The 25627-nt window shown below is 56.3% G+C and overlaps 3 protein-coding genes across 3 annotated transcripts; all 3 read right to left on the bottom strand.

Moving 5' to 3' along the window:
• Positions 1-782: 782 nt before the first annotated feature.
• ADISSP (adipose secreted signaling protein) lies at positions 783-7497 on the bottom strand. The gene is made up of 5 exons (XM_079718564.1): positions 7398-7497; positions 5835-5977; positions 2675-2813; positions 1690-1812; positions 783-1452 (listed from the first exon to the last, which is right to left on the bottom strand). Exons 1-5 carry the CDS (start codon positions 7414-7416, stop codon positions 1352-1354), a joined length of 525 nt encoding a protein of 174 aa, XP_079574690.1. The 5' UTR covers positions 7417-7497; the 3' UTR covers positions 783-1351.
• A 9965-nt stretch (positions 7498-17462) lies between these two features.
• SPEF1 (sperm flagellar 1) lies at positions 17463-20248 on the bottom strand (the record flags this gene model as incomplete). The annotated part of the gene is made up of 7 exons (XM_079720277.1): positions 17463-17570; positions 17670-17793; positions 18007-18067; positions 18215-18254; positions 18433-18589; positions 18940-19051; positions 20140-20248. The coding sequence occupies 7 exons, from the start codon at positions 20246-20248 to the stop codon at positions 17463-17465; spliced, it is 711 nt and encodes a 236-aa protein (XP_079576403.1).
• Positions 20249-22991: 2743 nt separating this feature from the next.
• CENPB (centromere protein B) lies at positions 22992-25627 on the bottom strand (the record flags this gene model as incomplete). The annotated part of the gene is made up of 1 exon (XM_079720165.1): positions 22992-25627. One exon carries the CDS (start codon positions 25625-25627, stop codon positions 23822-23824), a length of 1806 nt encoding a protein of 601 aa, XP_079576291.1. The 3' UTR covers positions 22992-23821.

The following is a 25627-nucleotide window of genomic DNA, read 5'->3' as shown; positions in this document are numbered from 1 at the left end:
CAGGAAAGGGACAGGGGTAGTAAGACCTTCCTGGGTGTGGTACTGACCACCCAAGTATGAATGTTAACTGTAGAAAGAGCAGTAGCAGACTATGAGAAGAAGGGTACAGGGCGAGGCACTTATGAGGGGGATGTGGGGGCACATGTCGGGGGGGCCTTTCCTTTCTATCTGAGAAGGCCCCAGGGGCAGCCTATGAATGACCCACTTGCACTCCATCGAGCCACGGAGTCGGGGAGGGTAGGGAGGACAGAGGGAGCACTGGTCGCAGCTCTGCCATCAACTCAGTGTACCTGCCCTCCCATGATGTTCAACAGCCCCACCTGCCTGAGAACCCTAAGGTGACAATAAAGCATTTATGCTCAAGGTGAAGCTATAGCCTCCTGGTACCTCACAAGAGGGGACCCTAATAGTGGAGTAGTGGAGGGGGGCTGGGATCTGCAAAGGGAAGTTTTCAGCTGTGCCTGGGGCTGGGAACTGACCAGAAGGGGGTTCTGCTGTCTCTGGGTCAAGCCTCCCAAACTGAACGCCCCATTCCACAAGACCTCTCTCTGACCTGGGCAGAAGGCCCCTCCCCATCCAAACTCTAACTGTCTTGGCAACTATTCCCAGGCCTAAAATGTCACCCCCTGTGCATACTTCTTTTGGGGCCAGGTGCTGTAATACCACGAAGTGACCTTGCCTCCAAAAAGAATGAGTTGCGCCAAAACTGTTCCTTGGCCATTCTGTAAAGGGCTGGGCATTCTCAGGGCCCTGGAGAACAAAAATCCTGCTGGCCTCTGGTATCCACTGGAAGTTTTATTTCTTTAGGGTATTATCCCAACCAGTTGTTTAAAAACCAAGTAACACAGACCTGGGGGGGTAGGGATTGGGAACTGCACCTCCCTCCTCCTCACCATGGACGGCAGTGGGAAAGAGGGAGGGGACAGGAGAGGTGGCTAAAGCAAGACAACAGCAGCAGTAATGGGGGCAGCTACACCACAGAGCCAGCTCCCTCCTCTCCTAGGCCCTGGCTAGAGCCCCTATGGCTTGGGGTAGGGGGGTGGGTAGAACCCACCCCAGGCCCTCTCCATCCCTCCTCAGAGAGCCTCCTTGGGGGCTCAGCCCATTTCTTCCAGCAGGAGACTGAGGCACACAGAGAGGAGAAAGTGGGAGAGGAGGATGCTGGAGAGGCAGGGAGGTGGCACAAATGAGGTGAGAGGTGTGGGCGACGCTCCAGCTTGGAGGCCCTTGGACCCTCCACCTCCATGCCCATCCCTGGGAAGGGTGAGGAAGCTACACCATCACGCAGCATCTGGGGAGACGAGGTGGGGTTTAAGGCTGAGAGGCCACGAGGCAGGTGGGGGCGAGGGCCTCAGTCGAAGCCGTGCCAGTCACTGTGCTCTGAGTCGTATTCTAGCTCAGCACCCACGCACTTGACACCATCTAGCAGCATGGGTGTGCCGTGGTGTCGGTCTGCAAGGCAGGTGACAAGTCAGTATGTCAGGCTGGACCCTGGCCCCACCTACTCCAAGGGGACTCCTCTACCTTCCCTCCCGGCTCTGCTAGGGGATGGGGAGAAAGGTACCCACCAAGGAGGTTGGGGATGGGCCGGGACAAGGATCCCTTTTTCAGACTCAAGGAGGGTGGAAACTCCTTGCAGCCAAGTTGGTGCCTCCCTCCTCTAGCCAGACCCGGGCCTCGAGCTCTCACCCATGACGCGCGCCTGCACCATCACGCGCACGTAGGTGCCGGTGCCACCTTCGCAGGCTATCAGCATCTCCTCCTTGAGGACGCCCTCCTTGTGCGCCGAGTACTCACACTTGATGCTGTAACCTGCCCGGGCGATCAGCACCTCTGCGGCCTCCCGCCCCCACCCCCCAGCACTCACTGGCCCCCACCCACCACCAAGACCTCCAGAGGAGCAAGGATGGCCCAGGACCCTACCCCCAGGGCTGGGCGCACGGGCCTCAGGAACTTCCCATTCTTCATTGAGCTCTACATGCCTCGGCCTGCAGGCCAGAGGTCAAACTCAGGCTTCCAAGAGGTGGGATTCCCCAAAAAGGCAGGCAGGGAGAGAGGGTGATGGGGAGGGGAAAGGAGGGCAGGGCAGGGCTTGAACAGATCTGGTGGCAAGAGGCCTGAGGGGGCTTGCTCAATGCACTTAAGGGTGAGGTCATTAGGTGGAGGTAGGGGGACATGAAACTGAAGCTGGGGCTTCGGTACACGGTGAAACTGATACCCTAGCCTTTGGGAGAAGGGGGGGCACTGAAGCTGGCAGGGTATAGAGAAGCAGCCTCAAGCCCAAGCCCCGGTCTGGCGGGTGCTGGGAGGTAGCTGCCCAGAGTCCCTGAGGTTCCAGTAGCTTTTTCCTGAGGTACAGGCAGAGGGAGGGCTAGAGGCCCAGAGCCAGTTCCTCAGTGGCTCCCACTGTCCCATTAAGGTAACTATCAGGTGATGAGCAGACATAGGCCAACTGTGTGAGCCCGTGGACTTCTGTCCAGGGAGTGAGGCCTGGGGCATGGGACCTGCCAAGGTGCCACAGTGCAAGACCATAAGGAGGCATCATGTCCCCTGATTGCTGAGCTGCCCATCAGCCCTAGATGGGGGAAGGAAGTACCCCATGCTCTCACTCCCACTCACACCCAGGCCCTGCTGGAGGAGGGCAGGCTTCCAGCACCCCAAGCAGGGTACGCACCTTCTGGGATGGGCATGACGCTGAGGAGCTTGAGGTGCAGGCTGGGGACAGGTGCCTCTCGGACCTCCTTGCTCAGCCTGCGCACTGGGGGCAGAGTGAAGGTAATCTCATACCTGTGCAGGATCTTCAGGAAGCCAGCCTGCAGCAGGAGGGGTGGAGGAAGGAGGCACCTTCACTTACAGTCTCCCCCACGGCCCACCCAGGTTGTGCCACTGATGATCCTGTGGGGCCCTACACTTGCTTCCTTGACAATCCCAGGGGAGCCTGACTCCCTCCATCACTCTAGTTGGTCCACACCCCTGGCTGGGTAGCTCCAGGCCCTTTCTCCAAGGACCCCATCCCTACAGCTTGGCCCACACACTCCTCAGCATCTGTCTCATGAGCCCTGAAGTTCCTCGTTGGTCATTTTATAGATGATGAAATGGAGGCTAGGAAATGACTGGCTGAAGGCCACAGTGTGGTCAGGGTATAGTCCTCCCTGGACCTCTTGGCTACTGCTGCCACACGTGGCACACAGCAAAGCACCAGCCACTGCCCACAGGGGAGGCTCAAAGCCTCACGACACAGGCCATCCACCTGCTCCCACCACTACCAGCATGTGGCCAGAGCCAATAGCCCAGGGACTCTGGTCCTCTAGTCATGGTGGGGCCACCAGGCAACACAGATAGCACAAGATGGAGGATGGGCTAGAATTAGAAAAACAGACACTAGACCAGCTGTGTCAGTCCAAAGCTGGCCCACAAGACTGGCACCAGCCATGGAACCTGGGCTCCGGTCCACCCTGCTGGCACATGAACATGGATTCCTGCCTGCCCACTCAAAGGCTCACTGTGTCCAACAGCCCTGATTCACAGCCCGAGCAATTTCTGTTGTTCATACACAGAGCTTGGCCATCCTTGGAAACTCCAGTCATGTGAAGGGTCACAGGCCAGGGTGGCTGTTGGGCAGGTAGGCTGACTGGAGTGCCAGTCCAGGAGGTGCAGGGGTGCACGCTGTATCCATAGCTCACATGGGCACACACTCTCCTGTTCAGTTTCAGGAAATGGATGGCCCTGTCCTTTGGGGAAGCAATTAGCCTTTCAATGAGATCAGATGATGTCACTGCATGATAAAGTTCAGTCCCTGTGGCCCCCCCACTCTGCTGGTAGAGGGCACACCTCTCAAGAGGGCTTTCTGGCTGTACCTGCCAATGGTGACCCTGTGATCCAGCTGTATCACTTGCAGAATTTTCCAGGGGAAATACTCAGAGATGTGCAAAAAAAAATACTCATCACTGCCCTATTTATAACAGTACAAAACCGTAACACCAGGAATAGGGAACCAGTTAAATCAATGGTGATACATATAGTGGAATACCAGGCAGTTGTAAAATCTCGTGGAAACCACCAGGAGATGGTTCACAACAGAAGCAAGCAAAACACAGTGCGTACACTGTGATACCAGTTTTTCATTTTTGGAAACAAAGCTAAAAAGGAAACTGGAATAACACACATCAAAATATTAACCGTAGTTATTTCTGGACAGTATGATTGTGGGTACTTTTAAAGTTCTTTACAGTTTTCTCTATCTTCCAGATTTTCTCTAATTACATGAATGGATTTTGCAATGGGAGGCAGGGAGCTATTTTTGAAAGTTTGGGTTAATTATGTTTATTCCCTTGGGGAAGTTGTCAGCTCTTGGAGGAAGAGCAAGGGTTTTAGAGTTGGGCAAACAGGTATGACTCTGGACCCCTCCTCAGGGTGATCTCAATAAACCAGACACCATCCCGCATCCTCACTGCCATGCCCTCCAGGGCTCAACTCTGGAGCCCTGATTTATTGTCCAATCTGAGGGCCTCAGTCCCTGTTTCTCTCCAATCCATCCCCTCCAGAGACTTCCTCCTGCCCCTCCAAAGTGGATGTGGGATCCAACTGTGTGTGTCCCAGCAGCAGAGGAGCCAAGAGTGTATGAGATGTGGCCACTCAGAGAGGAGGAGAGGGGAAAAACATGGGGGTGATAAATACTACTGCAAAGAGCCTAAGTCAGCCAGAGGTTTGGCAAAGAAGAGTAAATAAAGTCACACCTTGTTATCAGCATAATTAGCCTCACACCTGAGTGACATATATACATCCTTCCATTTCCAACTCTTTGGGGTATAAATTGTCTCTACTTCAGAGAAGGGAAACTGAGGTGACCTGCCCAAGGTCAGAGCCAGAATAGCAGGCCTGGACCTGAACCCAGGCCTGTGACACCACAGCCTTGACACCTGCCTTCCAATTGCAATGGTTGGGGTGATGCCAATGATAACAACAGCTCCACTCCCATTCAAGTAACATCCTAAGTCAGTGGTCCCCAACCTTTTTGGCACCAGGGGCTGGTTTTGTGGAAGACAATTTTTCCACGGACCAGGGGGTAGGGGTGGGGTGGGTATGGTTTGGGGATGATTCAAGTGCATTACATTTTTTGTACCCTTTATTTCTATTATTATTACATTGTAATATATAATGAAATAATTATACAACTCACCATAATGCAGAATCAGTGGGAGCCCTGAGCTTGTTTTCACTTGCCACTTACTGATAGGGTTTTAATATGAGTCTGCAAGCAACTGATTTATTATGGTCTCTGTGCAGTCAAACCTCCCTGCTAATGATAATCTGTATTTGCAGCCACTCCCCAGCACTAGCATCACTGCCTCAGCTCCACCTCAGATCATCAGGCATTAGATTCTCACAAGGAGCATGCAACCTAGATCCCTCGCATGCGCAGTTCACAGTAGGGTTCCCACTCCTATGAGAATCTAATGCCGCCACTGATCTGACAGGAGGTGGAGCTCAGGCGGTAATGCGAGCAATGGGGAGTGGCTATAAATACAGATGAGGCTTTGCTCACTCGCCTGCTGCTCACCTCCTGCTGTGTGGCCTGGTTCCTAACAGGCCATGGACCAGTAATGGTCCGTGGCCTGAGGGTTGGGGACCCCTGTCCTAAGTGCACTCATCTTACCACAGTCTCACACTTCCCATTTTATAGATGGGGAAACCAAAGCCCAGGGAAGGACAAAGATGTGCCTATGGAGCCAACTTAGAGGAAATGGAACAGGCTCAGGAAGCCAGGCAGGGCCAGGGAGAAGACAGAGGGAATAAGGTTGATGATGGGGGGGGGTGGGGAGATGCACACATACCTTGACCAGAAAGCTGCTGTCGCTCTCTTGGGTGACCATGACCACAGAGTCATGCAGCTTCTCATCAAAGTGGACGTGGCTCTGGGAGCCTTCTGCATCATGGCCTGTCGCAAAGCGGATACTCCGGACTCTGGGCTTATTGCCTACGAAGAGAGTGGGAGAGGGCTACCGGTGCTGTTGCCTTCACCGATCGCAGTAAACTGCTCCACCGTGTCACCTCCCTGCCCTCTGCGACTGCCCTTCACATCATCCAGCAGCCACTGCTGGGCTAGGCCACATCCTACTGGACAGTGGTGATCATAAGGCTTGAGGCTCCCACCTGCCCCTACCTGCTCAGTCCTCCCACAGAAAATACTCATCCTGAGAGAGGGTTTGGGGGGGATTCAGGGATTAGCTAATATGACCCTTCACTTAGAGAGAATGGGGCTGACAGGGAAGAGACAGTCCTCCCGACTCCAAACACCAAGCAGTGCAGGACTCAGCCCCAGTCCTCAGGATACCCTGCCCCATGCTCTCCTACACAGTGCCAAGCTCCCCATCTCTGGGACCTCCTCTTCCAGGTCTGTCAGTACCTGAGGCCCCCTGCCTGCCCCTCCTGCTGACCCAACTTGAGAGGGGAGAAGGGCAGAGACAGGAATGGGCTCTATGGGACCTGCCTGGGAGTGGGAGAAACAAACAGGGTCAAAAACCACACTCAGCCCTCCTAGGAGGGGCCGCAGCTGCCTCTAAACCTCATCACTGATCACTGGCAGGTAAGAAGGAAGAACCCAGGGGAGCCTCCAGGACCCCTCCCAGAGACGCCTTTCCCTCCTCTGCTTAACCCCTCACATGGCCCGCAGCTGTCTCCAGCTGGGTCATGTTCTCCAAGGCCAGGAAGTCAGGGAGTTAAGGCAGGCAGAGCGTGGGAACTGGGCTGAGGGCCTGCACCGGGGGAGGCTAAGGCTGAAAGAGGCCCATCTTGCCAAGAGCATGACCCCAATCCTCTCTGACCCCCACAGCCCCTAGGGCTCCCAAGAGCTCTACCCAGAGTCCTTTTGGTGGGAGGGCCTGGGCCAGCCCCTGCCTGGGTTCTTGCACACTCAGTGGAGGGCCAGGGGGCCAGCCTGGCATTTTCACATTCCCCGCTGAGCCCCCCAGACTTGACCCTCATATATCCTACCAGGCCTCTCTTGCCTAAAACCTTCTATGAGCACTTCTGGACTCTGAATGAAACCCAAATTCCTTTCCACAACCTGCTGTGGCCCTACCCACCTCAGCAGCCTCAATGCTCACCCAAAGCCCCCTGTGCTCCCCAACCCCCACAGTGGAACAGGGAGGCTGGAACATGGGGCCATGAAGGCACACACCTCCAAAGACCAGCACACCATGGAGCCAGCAGGGGTCCCCGGGTTTGGCTTGGGTGTCCCCAGAACAAACACTGGTGTAATGTAATTAGTACCTCACATTCAGACAGACACACACACACACTCACAGCCAATGCAGGCCCCACATGCAGCAATGCCCCTTCCCACCAGGGCCCGCTGGAAGATGCTACAAACCCCGCCAGACCAGGCAGGCACTCACCCTTGTTGGCTGCAGCCATGGACGCCCTCCCTGCCACAGGGTGAGACACGCAGCTCCTGCCAGACACCACCAGTCAAGCTCAGCAGCTTCCCATGCTCCAGGGACACCAGCAGGAGCCTGATGCATGGGGAGTGGGGAGGGCAGGGGTCAGGGTCACCAATGGGCCTGTGGCTAGGGGAGAGCAGAGAGTTTCCTTTAGGAAGGACCCAAACCCCGGCTGCTCTCAGTAGCCCAAGTGGTACCTGCACCCCCTAGCAGAGGGGGCTTCTGCCCCCCCACTCCTCCATCCACTCCCCACATTCACCAAGAGCCCTCACCCTTGCCTGACACACTACTGACCCAGGGCCTGGCCAGCATGTACTGAGCTGCAGCTTCTGGGTGCCAAAGCACCAGCACAAGCCTCTTGTGCCCAGCCCACCTGAGGCTGATGGGAAGAGGCAACCAGCAAAGGAAGGGGACTTCACTGGCACTTTCCAGGGGTCAGTTCTGGTGCTGGTGACCCAAGGGTTGGCCCATCCCAGACACACAGGCTGTACCATCCTACATCCAGAGACCACAGTATTCACGTTGCACAAGTGGGTCCAGGTCAGAGTTAACAGTATGCTTGGAGGGGGCAAATATGGGGACTCACATAATAAAACATGTCCTCAGAGCTTTCCCTCCGGGCGACCGGTCAGGGCCATATACAGAACAGATACCCATGAAGGGGTTGCCGTCCATCGAAACCCCACCATTCAGACTCTGGCTTGATTACTATCTGGCTGGCCTCCCAGCTCAGCTCCCCAAGGGCTGCCTCAGGGCAGAAACTGTGGGAGGTGCCTCCAGGAAGCCTGTGTGAGCAGCCAGGCCTCTGAAAGACTGGGCTGAGACCATCTCAGCATCAAAAAGAATAATAAGTGCAACTGATGGAAACAGATGGAATTACATAAAATCAGAGCATTCACAGAGATTACAAAAAAGGGGAGAAAGCAAAACAAACAAACCCAAATCCTCATTTGTCACTACTGACAGTAGCAATGCCCTAACTCTCTACTGAAAACTGGCAATATAGAGAGCTAATTCAGCCTCTCTCTTGGCCTTTCCTATAACCAACTTGCCCTGGTGGTTAAAGGACAGCTCTTCTTTAACAAAGGAATGACCAACTGCTAAATAATTCTGCAACCCCCAAAACACAAATGCTAGGAGCAACACTAATCAGTGGGTGCTAAACCAGTAAGGCAAAGGTTGAAATGGATGCTCACATATGCGCAAGTGCCACTGACAGATGACCTAGGGTTAAAGGGAACGAGTTTGCAATGGAGGGACGTGACATCAGCCAGTCTTGCATTAGTCCATCTCCTCTCACTCAGAGTGGGACAACTGGACACACTGATGCCTACTGATGTGAGGCAGCACCAAGTCACAGCAGTGCTAACAGGGCAGCCCCGCCCCAAATGTCTAACCTGCATCTAACAAGCCCCTAGAACTCCAACATCAGTTTACCAAAAACAGAGGCCAGCAGAATAAATGACTCCACGAGAAAGCAAGGAGACAAACCCAGAAGGCAGGATATTCTACAGGACAACTGACCTAATTTTTTTCCAAACTGTAAGAAGGAAAATAAAGGAGGGAGATTGTTCGAGATAGGGGATGGGCCAACTACAGCCTGTGGGGGCCGCCACTGTTTTTTGTAAAGTTTTACTGGCACACAACCGTGCTCGTTTGTTCACGTGTTGTCTAAAATTGCTTCTGTTTTTTTTGTTTGTTTGTTTGTTTTGCCTTGCCATGCGGCTTGTGGGATCTTAGTTCCCAGAGCAGGGATTGAACCTGGGCCTGGCAGTGAAAGTGCTGGGTCCTAACCACTGGACCGCCAGGGAATTCCCTAAAACTGCTTTTGCACTAAAGCAAAACTACTTTGAGTAGTTGCTACAGAGGCCACATAGCCTGCAAAGTCTATAATATTTGCTATCTGGCCCTTCACAGAAAAAGTTTGCCAACCGCTGTTCTAAATTAACACACAAAGAGACCAAGAATGGGAAAACTGACCTCGTTTTTTCCACCACGTCAGTTTCAAGAAGAAAAATAAGTGGGGTAGGGGATTTCTAACTATCTCTAAAAAAGAGACATTTAGGGGATAATTGGGAAATGTGAATGAGTGGGACTGGATCTTAGATGACATTAAGAAATAAGAGCTGATCAGTTAGGTGCGATAATGGAATTGGATTACGTAGAGAAGTATGTCCATATTTGTCAGAGATACACACTAAAGTAGAGATAAGTGAACGACGTTGGCTAGTCCAGGGAATGAAGAGACTAGCCAACTTGGGGTGGCCTCAGAGTTGGGCCTGTGGAGGGCATAACCTCGAGGCCCCCCAGGTGCCGAGCTGCCCTGAGAGCAGGCTTCACCTCCCTCCCTACTTCCCAATGCAAGAGAAGTCCACCTAGGCCCAAGCCTGGCTTCAAGGGCAGGGCAAACAGCCTGGGTACCAGGAGCCCACATACGAGGCCTCAGAAGGTACAGGGAAAGGCAAGGCTTGGGTCTCAGGAATGCAGGAGCGGCCAGGGCAGAAACACCCCAGGTGAGTACTCTGAGGTCACTCCCAGAAGGGCAGCCCCTGAGCCCTGGAATGCCTAGCTGTCCCAGAGAGCCTGGCCCCTGGAGAGAGGCCTGCCCTACCCTACCCACTCCAGCCACCCCCTGAAGCTGTGGACTCAGAGCATGTGAAACATGGCCAAGAGCAAGGGGCCAAGAGCAAGGGGACCCTCCTCCTACCTTGGGCAGAGGCTGCTCCAGCCACACCTCTGCAGCCAGGGGAAATGACAAGAGGCCCCCATTTCCCAGGACATTTCCTGGGAGGCCTGGATGAAACTCTTAAACAGTGGCTGGTAAGCAAAGGCTCCTGGGGCTCTTCATAAAACTCTCTTCACTTCATAAAACCCCAGTACACACAGGGTCCGGTCCCTGTCTTCCTCCCCAGTTCATTGCCTGTTGCCTGCCCGCCTGCCTGCTTTAACCCAGGCCATCCCCTCTGCCTGGAACAATCCTGCCCCCCATCCACACCCCAGCCTGGGTTTCAGCTCCAGAGGACGTTTTTCAAGGTAGCACAACCCCATCCCACCACCGTCCATCCCAGGATAGGCCTGAAAATCTTCAAAAAGGATCCCCTTTCTCACTTCTGGGATCATTTGATATCTATGTCCCCCACCTTACAAGGGCAGTGACTGTGTTTTTGCCAAACGCTGTGTTCCCAGCACCCAGCCCAGCACCTGGCAGGGAGCAGCTGTATTCAGTTTATATTTGTTAAATGAATGAATGACCAAACTAAGTGGAGCCCAAGCATGGGCCTCAGCTGGGCCCTCTAGGCATTGTGGCACCAGGGCCCAGAGGCTCTCAGAAGAGGAACGCCCCACCTCATTCTTTAAGCCAACCCCTGCCCTGGAGGGCACTCCCTTCCCCCCATCTCAGAGTGGGGCCCCCCGATGGGCATCTTCTAGCCTGGCCACAATCAGCTGTTACCTGCCCCCCTCAACCTTGAAATGGAAGGTCCACTGAGGGCAAGACCTGCGTCTCTTGCACTGCCCAGAGCTCAGGACAGAGCAAGCACTCAGGCACTGCCTTGTAACCCTTGGGCAATGAGAACGCAGAGCAAGGAGGCCAGTGACTTCAGGGGCCCAGAGAAGGCTGGAAAAAGCTCCTTTCCCAGCAGAAAGCCTCTCTGGTTGCTGTCCCCTGTGAGCCAGACTCTTGTCCACGGACAATTCTTCATCAGAATTGGGAGGAGATGGCATCGGGCCTCCTCTTGTGGCAGCTGTGTCCATAGGGAACCACTAGGCCCCCTTGAAACCCCAGGCCTCCTTCTGTGCCAGCCAAGTCTTGATCATGGCCCAAGTGGCACAGCCCCCAAGAGGCAGCAGGGACATGGTCAAGACCGTGATTTAAATTCAGGCTGCATGGCAAAGTTACTCCGTGTCTCTGTGCCTCAGTTTCCTCATCTGCAACACAGAAATAATCAGTGGGCTCTTCCTTAGTGGGTTTGGTGCAGCTGGTGCCTGAAGCTCTGTGACAATGCTCCCCACTCCACCCCCACCTTTGCAGAACAAATCCCCCAAAGGGGGCTTCCCTGGTGGCTCAGTGGTTGAGAGTCCGCCTGCCGATGCAGGGGACACGGGTTCGTGCCCCGGTCCGGGAAGATCCCACATGCCGCGGAGCGGCTGGGCCCGTGAACCATGGCCGCTGAGCCTGCGCGTCCGTAGCCTGTACTCCGCAACAGGAGAGGCCACAACAGTGAGAGGCCCGTGTACCGCAAAAAAAAAAAAAAAAAAAAAAAAAAAAAAATCCCTCAAAGGACTGGTTTCTGAAGCAACAGCAATTTCAGCATCAAAGAGGCACTTCAGGCCAATCCTGGAACAGTCAGGAATGGCCCTCAGGGTGGGCCACAGGGACTTCAGTCTTCTCAGAAAACAGCTCAAGGGACTTCCCTGGTGGAGCAATGGTTAAGAATCTACCTTTCAACGCAGGGGACACGGGTTCAAGCCCTGGTCCGGGAAGATCCCACATGCCGTGGAGCAACTAAGCCCCTGCACCACAACTACTGAGCCTGCGCTCTAGAGCCCGCGAGCCACAACTCCCGAAGCCCCTGCGCCTAAAGCCCGGGTTCCGCAACAAGAGAAGCCACCGCGCTGAGAAGCCTGTGCACCTCAAGAGTAGCCCCCACTTGCCGCAACTAGAGAAAGCTCGCGTGCAGCAACGAAGACCCAGCGCAGCCAAAAATAAATTATATATAAAAAAAAAGAAAAACAGCTCAAGGGCTGAGGGGCCTCCCTCTCCCTTCCTTCATCCTGCCTTCCCCTCCCCACCAGGTCTCCAGGGATTGCCAGAGAGCAGACTGCTGGGAGCCCACTATGCCCTACAACCAGAAGGACTCATAAAGAAGATGTGAAGAATATACATCCCACTCAAGCAAAAAAAAGACACCCCCGCCTTTAGATGGGCTGTCTACAGGTCGGGGTGGTACCACAGAGAGTTACAGGATGGGGAGGGCTGGGAAGCTGGAACAAGGGCCTTCGGGGACTCCTTCAGCTCTCAGTTAATCTCAGAGAAATTGGCGGAAACTTCTCTCTGGGAAACAGAGCTCCCAGCTCAGATCCCTCTCAGTTTTAGAGAGAAAGGCTGCTTCGAGGTTATCCTACCCAGGGCAGGGCTCAGCCAGGCCCAGTGGCGCCTCTGGCACAAGGAGCAGAACAGGGAAATGGCAGCTGGGCAAATGGACAGATGGACAGTTACACAGGAACCCAGAGTTCTCAGCCCCTTAGATTCCTGCCCTGCACACAGAGTGCTAGCTGCTACTCCAGGCTGTGCCACACTGGGGCCCAAGGCTGAAGGGAGGGTCAAAGACAGTCTTCTGTCCACGGCAAAGTGGAGCTCCAGAACCTGCCACCCTCTTGCTCTCTACCTCACAGCTGCATCCCCACAGCACGTCTCTGCAGTCCCCAAACCCCAGGCATCGTAGGACCAGCACCAGCTTGTCCTCTGCTTTGTGGCTAGGAGCATGCTTTCTTGGGGCCTCGTTTCTCATTCATTCCTAATCCCCATTCTCAACGTGTTCAAGGACTTTGAGCCAGGGACTCTACAATCTTCCACCCTCCCCACCCCAGCCTAGGACTCAGTCCTGGCTTAAGCACTCAGTCCCGCAGAAGCCTCTCATCAAAGCTCAAGCATGTAAAAAGAGCACCCACTGAGGTCACACTAACCTGCTGACTCCAGGACCTGACATAGGACTGGGCCCACAAACCTAGAACAAGGCCTGGAAAGGCAAGGCTGGAGGTCAGGAGTGGTTGTGACAGTTTCACATCAACTCAGACTGGATATGACTCCATTTTCTCTCCTCCCTCCAGCAGGCCAAAGTTGCAAGGATGAGTATAGGTGTTCTCTCTCTTAAAAACGGGTGGAGGGCTTCCCTAGTGGCCCAGTGGTTCAGAATCCGCCTGCAGGGACACAGGTTTGAGCCCTGGTCGGGGAAGATCCCACATGCCGCAGAGCAATTAAGCCCGTGCGCCACAACTACTGAGCCTGCGCTCTAGAGCCGGTGAGCCACAACTACTGAGCCCGCATGCCACAACTACTGAAGCCCACATGCCTAGAGCCGGTGCTCCGCAACAAGAGAAGCCATGGCAATGAGAAGCCCGCACACTGCAACGACAGAGTAGCCCCCACTCACCGCAACTAGAGAAAGCCCGTGCACAGCAACGAAGACCCAAGGCAGCCATAAACAAACAAACAAACAAACAAACAAATTTTAAAAAAAGAATGGGTGGAGCAGGGGTGAACTGAGGAAGGGACCTCCACCATCTCACACCCTCCTTTCTCCCCAAGAAGTGCTGCCCTCCTCTCCCCAGCATCTCCTCCCCACAACCTCTCAGGCCCCCAGCTAGAGGCTGCTCAGACCCCTCTAGCCTCCAGACTGCCTGCCCCATCCAGGCCCCAATTAGTAGAGGCCAGGCCAGGTCCAGCGGGTGACAGCTGCCTCTGACCTTCTTCAGCTCCCTGAGCAGAGAAACGCCCTACCCACACTTGCCAAGGCCAAGGTTCAAGAGGAAAGGCAACCCAAGCCCACCCTTCTCAGTCCACCAGGGTTCCTGCTCACTAACAGGAACACTGGTCCAGAACCTAAACGAACCTTTCCTGCTCTGTGACAAAGGGGAGGTGGTGGCCAAGCTCCCAGAGACATCAGGGGCCTGGGTATAGGAATCTGTACCCTCTCCCGCCTCCATCCCCGTGGGTGTGGCGCCCCCATCCCCACCCCATCCTCATCTTCTAAGGGGACAGAGGAGTCTGGACGCCCCCCCATCACACTCCTCCCGGGCTGCGAGGCGTCGGCTCTGTCCCTCATAATCCTGTGCCGTCTCCACCCTCATCTCTGCTGACGCTGTAGTCTCGGGAGCCCGTACTCCCCGACATCACAGCCCTCCTCCTTGAAGGTGCCGAGCCACGAGAGGTTCAGAGGCTACTCGTCCAAGGTCACACATTGAGGCGATGACAATGGAGGGCGGGGCGCGGAGTTGCTGACAGCGCTGACCCCATTAGGCCCCTGCCCTCACAGTGTCACACGTGCCCCCGACAGAGCCCCGCGGAAAGCACTCCAGCTCTACCACCTAAAGGTCACCTGCGGCCCTGGGGCCTGACATCTCCCCAGCTCAGATGCCAGGGAGCCCTCCCCGTCCCGGGCCCGACAGCGGAACCCTCCAGCCCCAGCCGGATGGGGTCGCAGGCACCGACTACCCAGAACAGCGGCTCCGCTGCAAGGGGATCTCCGCGAGCGGGGCGGAACCGGGAGGTGGCGGAAGGAAGAGCAGTCTCACCGTACGGGGAGCACCCCGAAGCCAGGACGGGCAGGGACGACCGCGGCAGCGGCGGCGGCAGCTGCGGCGGTGGCGGCACCCGTGGCGGTGGCGGCAGCAGCGCGGTCTCAGCGCAGAACCGGAGACAGCCCCGCGCCGCTACCGCTCGCCTCAAGGGCACACCCCCGCCTCCGCCCATTGGTCGACCGAGGGGGTGGGGCGAGGGCACTTCGGGCCAATAAGCGGGCCCCAAAGAACCGCCAACGGGCGTTGCGCTTCTGCGTCACCTGCAGGAGCCCCTGCGGCTGCGCCGTGCGAGCCCACGCTCCAGGGCCCGGCAAGTTCTCGCGATGAAGTCAGCCAGGGCAGGTTCTCTGTGGCCAGGCGGCAGGATACCGCAGAAGCGAGAGAAGATAGAAGCGCCTTTAATAGGCCCTACGCGTGTCCACTTTCAGCCTGGGGGTTTGCACCTCCTGTCTCCGCCCAACTTGGAAGGGGCGTCCCCTGGGCTCTGTCCCCTTGAGCGGCCGTAAGGTGGGGCTCAGAGCTAGGTGGGGCACCTGAAAGTCGCCTTCCTTCCGAGGCTTCCAAGCCCGCATTGGCAGTCGATACGGGCATCGCTAGGTCCTGTCCGGGAGCGGAGGAACCCTCCATTCTTCCCGCTTTGCGATCCCCGGGTTTCGGCATCTTCCCCTTCCGTCCCATCCCCCTGCCTCGGAGGAAGCGCTCCCGTGAGGAACTGAGACGCGTCCTGGGTGCCCTGCCGGCCCGGATAAGAATCAGAACAAAGAAGGCCCGCGGGGTGGGGGTTGGGAGAACCTGTGCAGGAGCCGCCGGGGACCGCAGCCTCTGCTATCGATCTCCACGGAGGCGGTCGCAATGGCAGGGGGATGTGCCTAGTTCAGCGCCCCGGGGTGGGATGTGGGCGCCTGCACAGAGTCTGGGAGCAGAAACGTAGCCCTCGGATCTTTAAGGGTTCTAGCCGCTGCTGCGCCTGCAGGTCCTTGAACAACACCCCCTCCCGATTTCGCTGGCTGGAACAGGGTCCCTAAAGTACCCGCGGGGAACGGTCCGTTCTTCCAACATAACTAGGAGAGAGATGGTATGGGCGGCTTAAGGCCAGCTTCCTTTCAGAAAGAGCGGGGTCACTGCCTTTGGGGAGCCCCCAAGGCTCCTACCCTCTGCTGGATCCCTGTGGCCCCTAACCTATCTTCTGGTCTCTGGTGAACACACTGTCGGCAAATTAATCTTCATGAGCTGTTGTTACCATTGAATCCTCCCCTGCTCCAAAGCGCTCTGTGCTCTGGGACTGTCTCCAGAAGAGCCTCAAACTTTTTAGCATCATTTTGGGTGATGCGTGCACACTCTGACGTTTGAGATGCTGTCCTCCAGCATGGTCATTGGGAGATTTCTACATTCTGGTCCCAGCCCATCCACTCTTGCCAGATGCTTTCTTATTACCCAACCCACCATTCCATGTGCCCCCGTATGCCTCCCCCACAGTTGTATTCACATGTCTATTCTATTCCTCAAGCTCTAAAAGTGGCAGAGAGTGCACCCAGAGTAAGCTGTAGATGTATTTCGTTTAGTCCACATGGGGCTTTAAAAAATTCTTATTCTTCCTCTTCTCCTCTGCTTCTTCTTGTTCCTCTTTTGAAATATCAGAAGATCTAACAACATGGACTCAATTCCAGCCTGGCACCAAAGGCTGATGGCACCAAAGGCCATGGTATCTTGGTCAGGGTTGGGAGGCAAGCTTGGCCTCGGTCCACAGAACTTGGGGTCAGTCTGTGGGCAGGGTTGGGAGTCATACAGAGGACAGGTTTAGGGGTGGGTCCATAGGCAGGGTTGAGGGTGACTGTGTGGCTACATTTGGTGAGAATCTGAAGCCTGGGTTTGTGGTTGGGTTTGGACAGGGTTGGAGAACACTGTGAGGATAGGTTTGGGGGTCAGTCTAAGGCCAGAGTTAGAAGTCAGGCTGTCCTAATGCACAAGACCTAACCCCTGGTGGTATCATCAACCTACCAAGCAGTGGCCACTTCAGGGCCCAGCTACCCACGAGTTGAGACCCACTCTGGGCCCACAAGGCTCTTTCACTTAAGGGGTGGGGCGTAGCACAAGGGGGACAGGAAATCACTGCCCTCAGAGAACAGGAGGCAGGCACAGGAAGGAGAGCATACCTTTAATGGGGGCAACCCAGACATTCTTAACATACCCCGTGTGAGGGGAGGGCAATTGGAGCAGGCACAGCCCATGTCTTCCCCACTCCTGGCTGAGCTCACTCCTCACCCCTTTCTCTTCAGCTGTTGCACTTTCCAGCCTCCAGTTGGGTCCCAGGTGAGTGCCAAGGAGGGGCAAGGAAGCCCCTCAGCTGTCTGGGGCAGCTTCCCCTTTGGCCCAGGGTACAGAGGACTAGCCTGGATGGAGACGCTGCTGTCATCAGAGCTGGGTGGGGACCGGGTTCTAGGGGTGTGGACCGAGCTGGGGGACCAACGTCCAAGGCCCAGCACAGGGAGCGTAGAGCCCCCTCTGGTGTCAGGCACTGCTTTGGGGTGCATGCCAGGTCTCTGCATGTGGCTTCTAGGTTCCGGAAAGCAGTCCATTCTCCTGACCCGAATGGAGTGGAAGGAAGTGGCTCAGTCACGGGGCTCAGCTTGGAGGGTTCCTGTCCCACCGCCCCCCATGCTCACTCACACCCCAAGAGAGGGGAGGCGCTCTTGTCCCAGGAGGCTCATTAGAGCATCTGGCTCACCGCTGCTTATGCTCCGCCTGCTGGAGCCGCCGGGAGAGGTCTTCGATGCGCACGTTCTTGAGCTGGAGCAGGTGCTCCAAGCGTCTCACCTTCATCTGCAGGACCTGGGAGGAGCCCCACAGAGGTCAAGCCCTGCGGCCTGCTGCCCCCGCCCCTGTGTTTCCAGGCCCCAATCCCCCAGCGCCTTCCCAGTGCGCCCTCACCTGCACAGTCTCCTGCGAGGCCAACAGCTCCTGCTCCTTTTCAGCAATCTGGAGGATGAGGCTTCGGTCGACCTGCCGCGCCTGGCTATACCCCAGAGGCCGGGGCACAGGCAGCCGGCCCACCCTGGGGTGAGAAGCAGCTTAGCCCAGGCTTGGATCTTGGGCCCCACCCTCACCCTTCCAGTGTCCCTCGACCAGGCCTTCTCTCCCCCCCACCCTCCCCCACCCGTCCCTGACTTCCCTACCTTTCCAGGTGCAACCCTCACCCTCACCTCCTAGCCATGTGCATAGGGAGATTACCAGGCTTGGTGAGGTCAGGAGCTCCCAGTTTCCTTACCTGAGCTGTCCCCCTCCCTGGGGGTCTGGAGCACCTTCCCCTCGGGCCTTCTGGGACAAACCTGAGACAAGGCAAGTGTAGGAGTAATCCTGATGGAGCCCTGTTTTCCTGTCTTCCACCTCCCCACACCCCCACCCCTTCCCCCACAGGAAGGAAGGACAGGAGGAAAGCTCCTCCTGGGAGGGAAGAAAAGTAAAGGCCACTTTACCCACATCCATGTAGTCAGTGCCATCCTGGGGAGCCAGCTCCTGAAAGAACCCCCGGGGTCTGCTGTGAGCTCAGGCTGCCCACCCCTAAAGAGCACCGCCCCCCCGCCAGGCTCCCTTTAGCCAGGCACCCTTCTCCCACACTTATTGCTGAGGCAGAGCGTTCTGCTGCCTGGGAAACTCCCCCAGAGCAGTGCAAGAAACTGGAATGGGGTGGCACCTGTAAGGAGCTGGTGCCCTGCTTCCTGCGCCTCTGCTGTTCCTCCAGGCACTGCCTCAGTGGAATGAGCACCAGCTCCACCACACCTGGGGCACACTGTGCGATCTTGCGCATCACGTCATCTGGTACAGAGAAGCTCAATTTGTTCAGCACCTTCCTGGGGGGCAGACACAGGGATGGTGGACTGGCTCCTGGCGGGGATGAAGTGAAGGGCTGGGGGATGGAAAGGGGTGCAGCGGTTGCAGCCCTTCAGTGCACAGCCCTGGGGGAATGGAAGGGCACCCAACCTGAGCCCAGTGTTTATATGTCTCGAGGGTCCTTGTCACCTCCCCAAAAGAAGAGTCCCTTGATTTTGTTACCAGACAGATTCTGTCTGCATTGTCCCTTCCCAGCCAGCCACCAGCCTGGACTGTGGAGACCACAGGAGGTGGAGGGGCTGGGCAGCCCTTCCTGGGATCCCAGTGCAGGGGCTGGAGATCCCACTAGTGTGCCCAGGTATTCTGCTACCTGTTCAGGTGACCCCAGTTGCTCAGCTTCTGCTGGAGAGAGTTAGCAGGAACATAATTGTGCATCTCCACCATCTTGGGGAAGTAAAACTTGATGACCTCTGCGACCAGGACTGAGGGAGAGGGAGTGGGAGCAGACATGGAAGTTGTAGAGATGGGTAAGGAAGAAGGGGGAGGGAGAAGGAATGGGTGGGATGGGAGAATCAGGGTTTGCAGAGTGGTGGGGCCAAGTGGAGAGGTGAAGATGTGGAAAGGGGTAAGGATGATATGGAGGTGAGGTAAGAAAGCAAGATCAGTGATCAGCCAGAGACAAAAATTCCAGCACACCCCAAAGGAGCTGCATTCCTATGCCATTAACTCGGGGCATATAAAAACTAAGGTCTCTGGTCCTCTATGAGTCTCAAAGAGAACACTTCAGGAGGCTGGGGCCTCACCCTAGGAATTGACATAAATACACACACACACACACACACACAAAATGACACAGAGATGCAGAAACATACACAGACACATAGTTCTATCACTGGAGTTCTAAGAGACAGTCACCAACAGGCACACACAGAAGCACGAAGTGTCACATATGCACCAATATACATACAGAGTGATGCATACTTCTATTATTAAAATCCCAGGAGACAGTCTTGGACACACACCTACACAATCACAAAGAAACATATGCACACAACATCCCCACTCATACATACAGGACAGAACATGTCAACACACATATGACCAAACATGCTCAGACTCCCACAAGACAGATATATAGAATACAGGAATAGGCATGCACACACACAGAGATGTACAAATACATACACAGAACGCATCTTAGTCATTAAAGTCCCAGGAGGGAGTCACAGACTCAGACACACACACACACATACACACACACACCACATGCATAAAGGATAGAACATGTATACATAATATGGACACACACATGCCCACATACCCAAGGTGCACACTTCTACAATTGAAGTCCTAGGAGATAGACACCCCTCCCACCAACCCACCCCCACCTCCGCCGCCACAAGCACACAAGCACACAAGCACAAGAGACATGTATGCACACACACCCTGTACACCCGTACATACAGGACAGACACACAAGGACATATAGAACACACCCAGGCGCGCACGCGGACACACACACACACACACACACACATACACACACACGCGCACACGCTGGAGCGCACACCTCCGTCACTGAAGTCCCGGGAGAGATTTCGCTTGGGCCGGGACAGAGGGATGCTGTCTACCCACAGGTACAGTTGGTGCAGCTCTTCCTCGTCCACGCTGCCCGCCATTGGAGCCCTCAGAAAGGTCAGGCCGTTCCAGCTGTGCAGAGTCCAGGCCCAACCTCACGACCCCTCAAGAGCTTCCTCTATCGCCACTGCCGCCGCCCAGATCCTCCTCTGCCTCTCTAACCCAGACTCACTTCCCAGCTGGGAGCGGCCATATTGTTTTCTGAAACCATGGCAACCATTCTCGAGTCGCCCGGGGAGCAAGGGCTTCTGGGAGTTGTAGTTTCCCCCTCCCGCTACCTCCTCTCAGGCCCCAGCTTTGAAAAGGCGGTTTGTCTTGTCCACCTCCCAAGAAGAAATCACCTCTGCCAACTGCTCACCAGACATTGGCCCACTCTGGGAACTGCCAAAGCCAACCAGTCCTCCAGAACCCCTGCATCAGTATCCTCAGGACAAGGAAACTCCTCCAGGGTCCTTTAGCAATCAGTCCCAAGTGAAGGCAGCATCCCAGTGTTTGTCAGCTTTATCTGGTGGTCCATTGTTAATCACCAGCTGCTTCACATCTGGACTCTGTGGTAGGCTGGGTGACAGTGCCTCCTTGCTAGGTCCCTCCTCAAAGCTCTGTGCTCATAGGGCAATCCCCACACCACTGCCCCCCACCCCCCAAGTAGTGTCCCAGTGAGGCATTTTATATGTAACCCAGACTCCCAGGGAGAGCACCAGAGCTCAAGGCCAGTGTCTTGGGCAGGTCATTTATAGTCCTTAACCCTATTTCCTCCTCCGTGAAATGGGGATGGTTCTCATCTACCATCCCTAAGGAGTAGTAGGGAGAATGGGAAGGATATTTACAGAAGACCTGTATTTGGGGACTGAGGGAACAGGAGTTAGTTACAGGTACAGGAGCTTCAAGAGCTCCTGTACACACTTCCACATCCCTCATCTCCAAGAGCTATTCTTCCATGGGTTAGAAACTGAGTCAGGGGCTTCCCTGGTGGCACAGTGGTTGAGAATCTGCCTGCCAATGCAGGGGACACGGGTTCAAGCCCTGGTCTGGGAAGATACCACATGCCGCGGAGCAACTAGGCCTGTGAACCACAACTACTGAGGCTGCACGTCTGGAGCTTGTGCTCCGCAACAAGAGAGGCCGCGACAGTGAGAGGCCCGCGCACCACGATGAAGAGTGGCCCTGCTCTCTGCAACTAGAGAAAGCCCTCGCACAGAAACGAAGACCCAACACAGCCAAAAATAAATAAAAAGCTTAAAAAAAAAAAAAAAAAGAAACTGAGTCAGTAAGCAGTTCCTTTAGGAATATGGTTAGGGTTAGGAATTCCTTAGTAAAGGGGCACTTCTAGAGTCAGCCTGGGGAGAGAGCTTGCTTCTGCCACATACTAGTGGTTTGGCTTTGGGCACATTACTGAACCTTTCTGTTCTGTGTTTCTCATGGTTTTACCTACTTCATAGGGGCTTTGTGAGCATCTAAAGTACTTAGCATAGAGCCTGGCACACAGCAAGAGCCCTATTGATGTCAGTTGGTGTTATCATTAATGGGATGATCTCAGTTCCAGCAAAAGAGGTGTTCTTGTTGGCAGGAGACAAATGGAAGTATTTGCCTTGTTGGTATTTGAGGTGAGGGCCTTGGGTTGGCCAGGAGCACCTGGGGAGAAGGCTACTGTTCCCACATATTTACTCCAGAGCAGGCCAGGGGGTAGGCTGGGCTTCCTTGTCTCATCCTCCAGGGCTCAGATGGGGCCTGGATGGGGGCCAGGGTGGGGGCTGGGAATCCCAACTGCTTTTTTGCTTTCACTTAGTTCTGAAGCCTTCAAGGCCTTGAGGGAATCCCTGAGAGTCAGAGGTACGGAAGGGAAAGTCATTCCACCTTGTTTAAAAAGATGACTTGAGTAACTGCCTGCAACACCCCCCCCCCGCCCCCACATTCCAGGGTGGAGAGAGGAGGAACTGTGAGGAGGTGGGGGCAGGGAACCACAGGGGTGATGTGCCAGCCTCAGTAGAGGTGGGAAAACCGGTTTGGGGCCCAGAGCTGCTGGCCTGCTCAAGCTCAGGCCCTCCCCTCACTGGAACCACTGGGGCCTGAGGGCCTCACTGACAAAGGGCCCCGGAGGGGTGAGCTGGCCCTGAAGAGAAAGGTTAGGTAGGATCAGCAGAGGGCCTGTCCTCACCTTTGGATGGGGGCGGGGGGGGGCTCTAGAGGGTACCACACAGGGAGTGGCTAACCTCTTGGGGGTGCAATGTGTCCCCAGCAATTTCACCTCCATCCTGACACTGTTCCCAAGGATAGCCACCAGGATTGGAAATGCCAATCACTTAAAGGCCTAGAGGACTCCCTCTTAAGGCACCATACAAGAGATGCCCTGTATGCTCCTACAAACTCCAACTTGGACCACAGGAGCTGCCCCAACACTTTCTTTCTGCCCTCCGACCCCTCTCCTGCAAGGATCTTCTTTAATGGTCCTTGATAAGCCTAGTTCCCAGGTGCCTATAGTTTAATTTGGCCCTCCAGGGACTGTTGCCTCCCTCCCTCCTGTCCCAGCCAACTGACCCAAAAGTTTTAACCCCAAAGCAGTGCAAGGCCCAGCTTGCTCAAACCCACCCCCAGGCAAGTGCATTGAAGACCCCTCCCACCCAAGCCTAGGCAACACTTAGATATACATGTTGCCCCTCACCCTGGTCAGGGCCTGGGCTGTAGCCACTCTCTCAATATTTGTCCCACCAGAGCAAGGACCAAAGGGAACCGGGAAAGAAAGTGTCCCCAAGACAGACGCAAGCCCAGACCATGAAGGATGCACCCTTGGCTGTTAAAACGTCCACTCCCACAAAAGGGGGGTGGACAGATTTATTGAATTCAGACCGGGAAAGGAGCAGCTGGATGGCTGGACTCTGGGCCCAGCCCCAGGACCCCTGCCCAGGATAGGGCCCTGCCAGAGAGGGAGGAGAGGCATGGGGCCTGCAGCTGCCCACAAGGGAAGTGCCCATTACCACTCCTCTGGAGGGCCTCTTGAGAACCTCCAATCTGGAAAGAAAACCAAGGGCCAAAGTAACATGGACTGGGCCAGAGGAAGGGGATGGGGAAGTGGGGAAGCAGGCAGAGGCAGGCCCAGGAGCCTGCGGTTAGACTGTGCTTCTCAAGGTGGCCTCGGGGCAGGGATGCGGGGCTGCCAGCCTTGTGGGGTCCTAGGCTGGACTTTTCTCTGGAGCCCTTCCCAGAATGGCTTTGGGGTCCCCCCCCACCAAAGACCTGGTGTGGGATGGCAGAGGGGAGAGGCACTCTCTGGCCAGGAGCTTCCAGGGTCCATCCCTGGCTGCTACTGTGGCCTAGTCCACTGATGGCACGGTGTGGTAGCACCGGACAGCTCCCCACCCTCCCCACCTGGTCCCCCAAGCCCAGGGGCAAATAGGGAGGAAAGAGGATTCTGAGAAAGAGGCAATAAGCAGGCAGTGAGGCTGACACCAGCCCCAGGCCCTACCGAGGTGACTGGGCCTGTCACAAGACCAGGAGAACATCACTAAAGGATCTGGGGCTCCCCACTCTGGCTCCATCCACAACAGCTGCCCAGAGAGTCCTCTGCCCTGGGCTGGTGCTGCCACATCTGGGTTGGGGGCATGGCTAGGCCCAGTGGCTCAGCTTTGATGTCCAAGACCCCGAACTCCTGCCTGCCTGGCATGGTTCTTCCTGGTCACGTGGACCAAGTCGTGTTCCAAGTGGAGGATGTGGCTTTGCACACGGTCATCAATGGGGAAGGAGGTGAGGTACCTCTTGACCATAGCAAAGTAAGCCATGGCCTCCCCAAAGCTGGGTACAGGCACCTCATCACCATCCTCATCATCATCTTCGTCATCTTCGTCCTCCTCCTCATCATCTTCCTCTTCTTCCTCACTGTCTGACTCAGAGTCCTCCTCACCTTCCAGGAAGTGGAGGGTAGGGCACTGGACCTCCTCCTGGGCACCATAACCCCCGAAGCTGCCACCAGCCTCCACTACTCCCTGGGCCCAGTCCTCAGCCTCCAAACCCTCAGAGGAGCTCTCCTCCTCCTCCTCTTCCTCTTCATCACTGTCATCAACATCACCCTCCTCTTCTACCTCCTCTTCTTCCCCCAGCTCCTCTCCTTCCCCCCCTTCCTCCTCTTCCTCGCCATCTTCCTCCTCCTCCTCCTCCCCTTCACCCTCCTCTTCCTCTTCCTCCTCCTCTTCCTCCTCCTCCTCCTCTTCCTCCTCCTCGCTCTTGAGGGCAGTAGTGATGGTAGCATTAGGGCCACCCCCAAAGCCAGCCTCACGAAAGCAGGTGGCTATGTCCGAAGGTTCCACAGCCTGCCAGGCTGCAGCAACGAAGTGCAGGGCCTCCATGAGGCCTAGCTGCAGGCCTGAGCGATCCTGGCCCTCTAGCGCTGCCATGGCCTTGAGCAGCATAGCCTGGCGGTAGTGGCCCTTCACCTGTTGGACCACTCCACGCTCCAGCGGCTGCACGGTGCCTGGCGGGAAGAAGGCCAGCTGCACATGCCTCAGGCCCGAGGTATCCAGGGACTGGGCTGCCAGGCGGCCAGCCAGCAGCAGGACTCGCCGAGATTCTGCAGCCATGCGGGTGTCCAGGGCCTTCAAGTACTTGGCCAGGGCCTGGGTGGTGACACCACCCTTAGAGTTGGCGGTGTAGTCGCAGGGCAGGCCGGCTTGGCCTGCACGGGGCTTAGCGGACTTGCCGGCTACAAGTGGGGGAAGCTTCTCACTGCCATCGGCATTGGCGCACAGCAGGACACTCAGGCGCTGGGTGGCCTTGCGTGCCCGTCCATCACCGCCACACAGCCCCGCGGCCTGGTCGGGCAGGAAGTCGTACCACAGACTGGTCTCAGTGGCACTGAACACGTCCTGGGAGGCGTAGCCCTCGGCCACCGACGGCGGTTGCTCCTCCCGAGCGCGCCAGCCCGTGGTACCCCCACCGCTGCCCTCCGAGGGCACCGTGGGCGGGCTGGCGGGCGCCGCTGGGGGCCGGGGGGCAGCGCTGCGCGACCGGGCGCGGGCCACGCCGCTGCAGGACACCACACCGTGGCGCCGGCGGAAGCGGTCCAGCCAGCCGTTGGAGGCAGTGAAATCGTCCATGCCCAGCTCCTCAGCTATACGCAGAGCCTTCTCCTTGAGGATGATGCCCTTGACCGGCAGGCCAGCGGCGCGGATCTGCTGGAACCAGGCGATGAGCAGCCCCTCGAGCTTGTCGTAAGGAGACAGCTTGTTGGTCTTGCGGCAGGTGGAGGCTACACCGTACTTGCGCTCCGACGCCAGGATGGCGCGCTTGTTCTTCAGGATGGTGCTCAGCGTGGACGGCGGGATGTTGAAGCGCCGCGCGATCTCGCCCTTGCGCAGGTCCGGGTTCTCCTCCACCTCCTGGATGATCCGCGACTTCTCCCGGAACGTCAGCTGCCGCCGCTTGGGGCCCAT

This window comes from Hyperoodon ampullatus, assembly GCF_949752795.1.
Source record: "Hyperoodon ampullatus genome assembly, chromosome: 14".
Lineage (NCBI taxonomy): Eukaryota > Metazoa > Chordata > Mammalia > Artiodactyla > Ziphiidae > Hyperoodon > Hyperoodon ampullatus.
Note: the sequence above shows the minus strand (reverse complement) of the source record. Positions and strands in the feature narration are given on the sequence as shown.

Coding starts and splice junctions, on each gene's coding strand:
- ADISSP (XM_079718564.1), bottom strand. Junction 1,813..2,674: donor CGTCATGCCCATCCCAGAAG/GTGCGTACCCTG, acceptor TCGCCCGGGCAG/GTTACAGCATCAAGTGTGAG. Junction 1,453..1,689: donor GGTGCAGGCGCGCGTCATGG/GTGAGAGCTCGA, acceptor CCTGCCTTGCAG/ACCGACACCACGGCACACCC.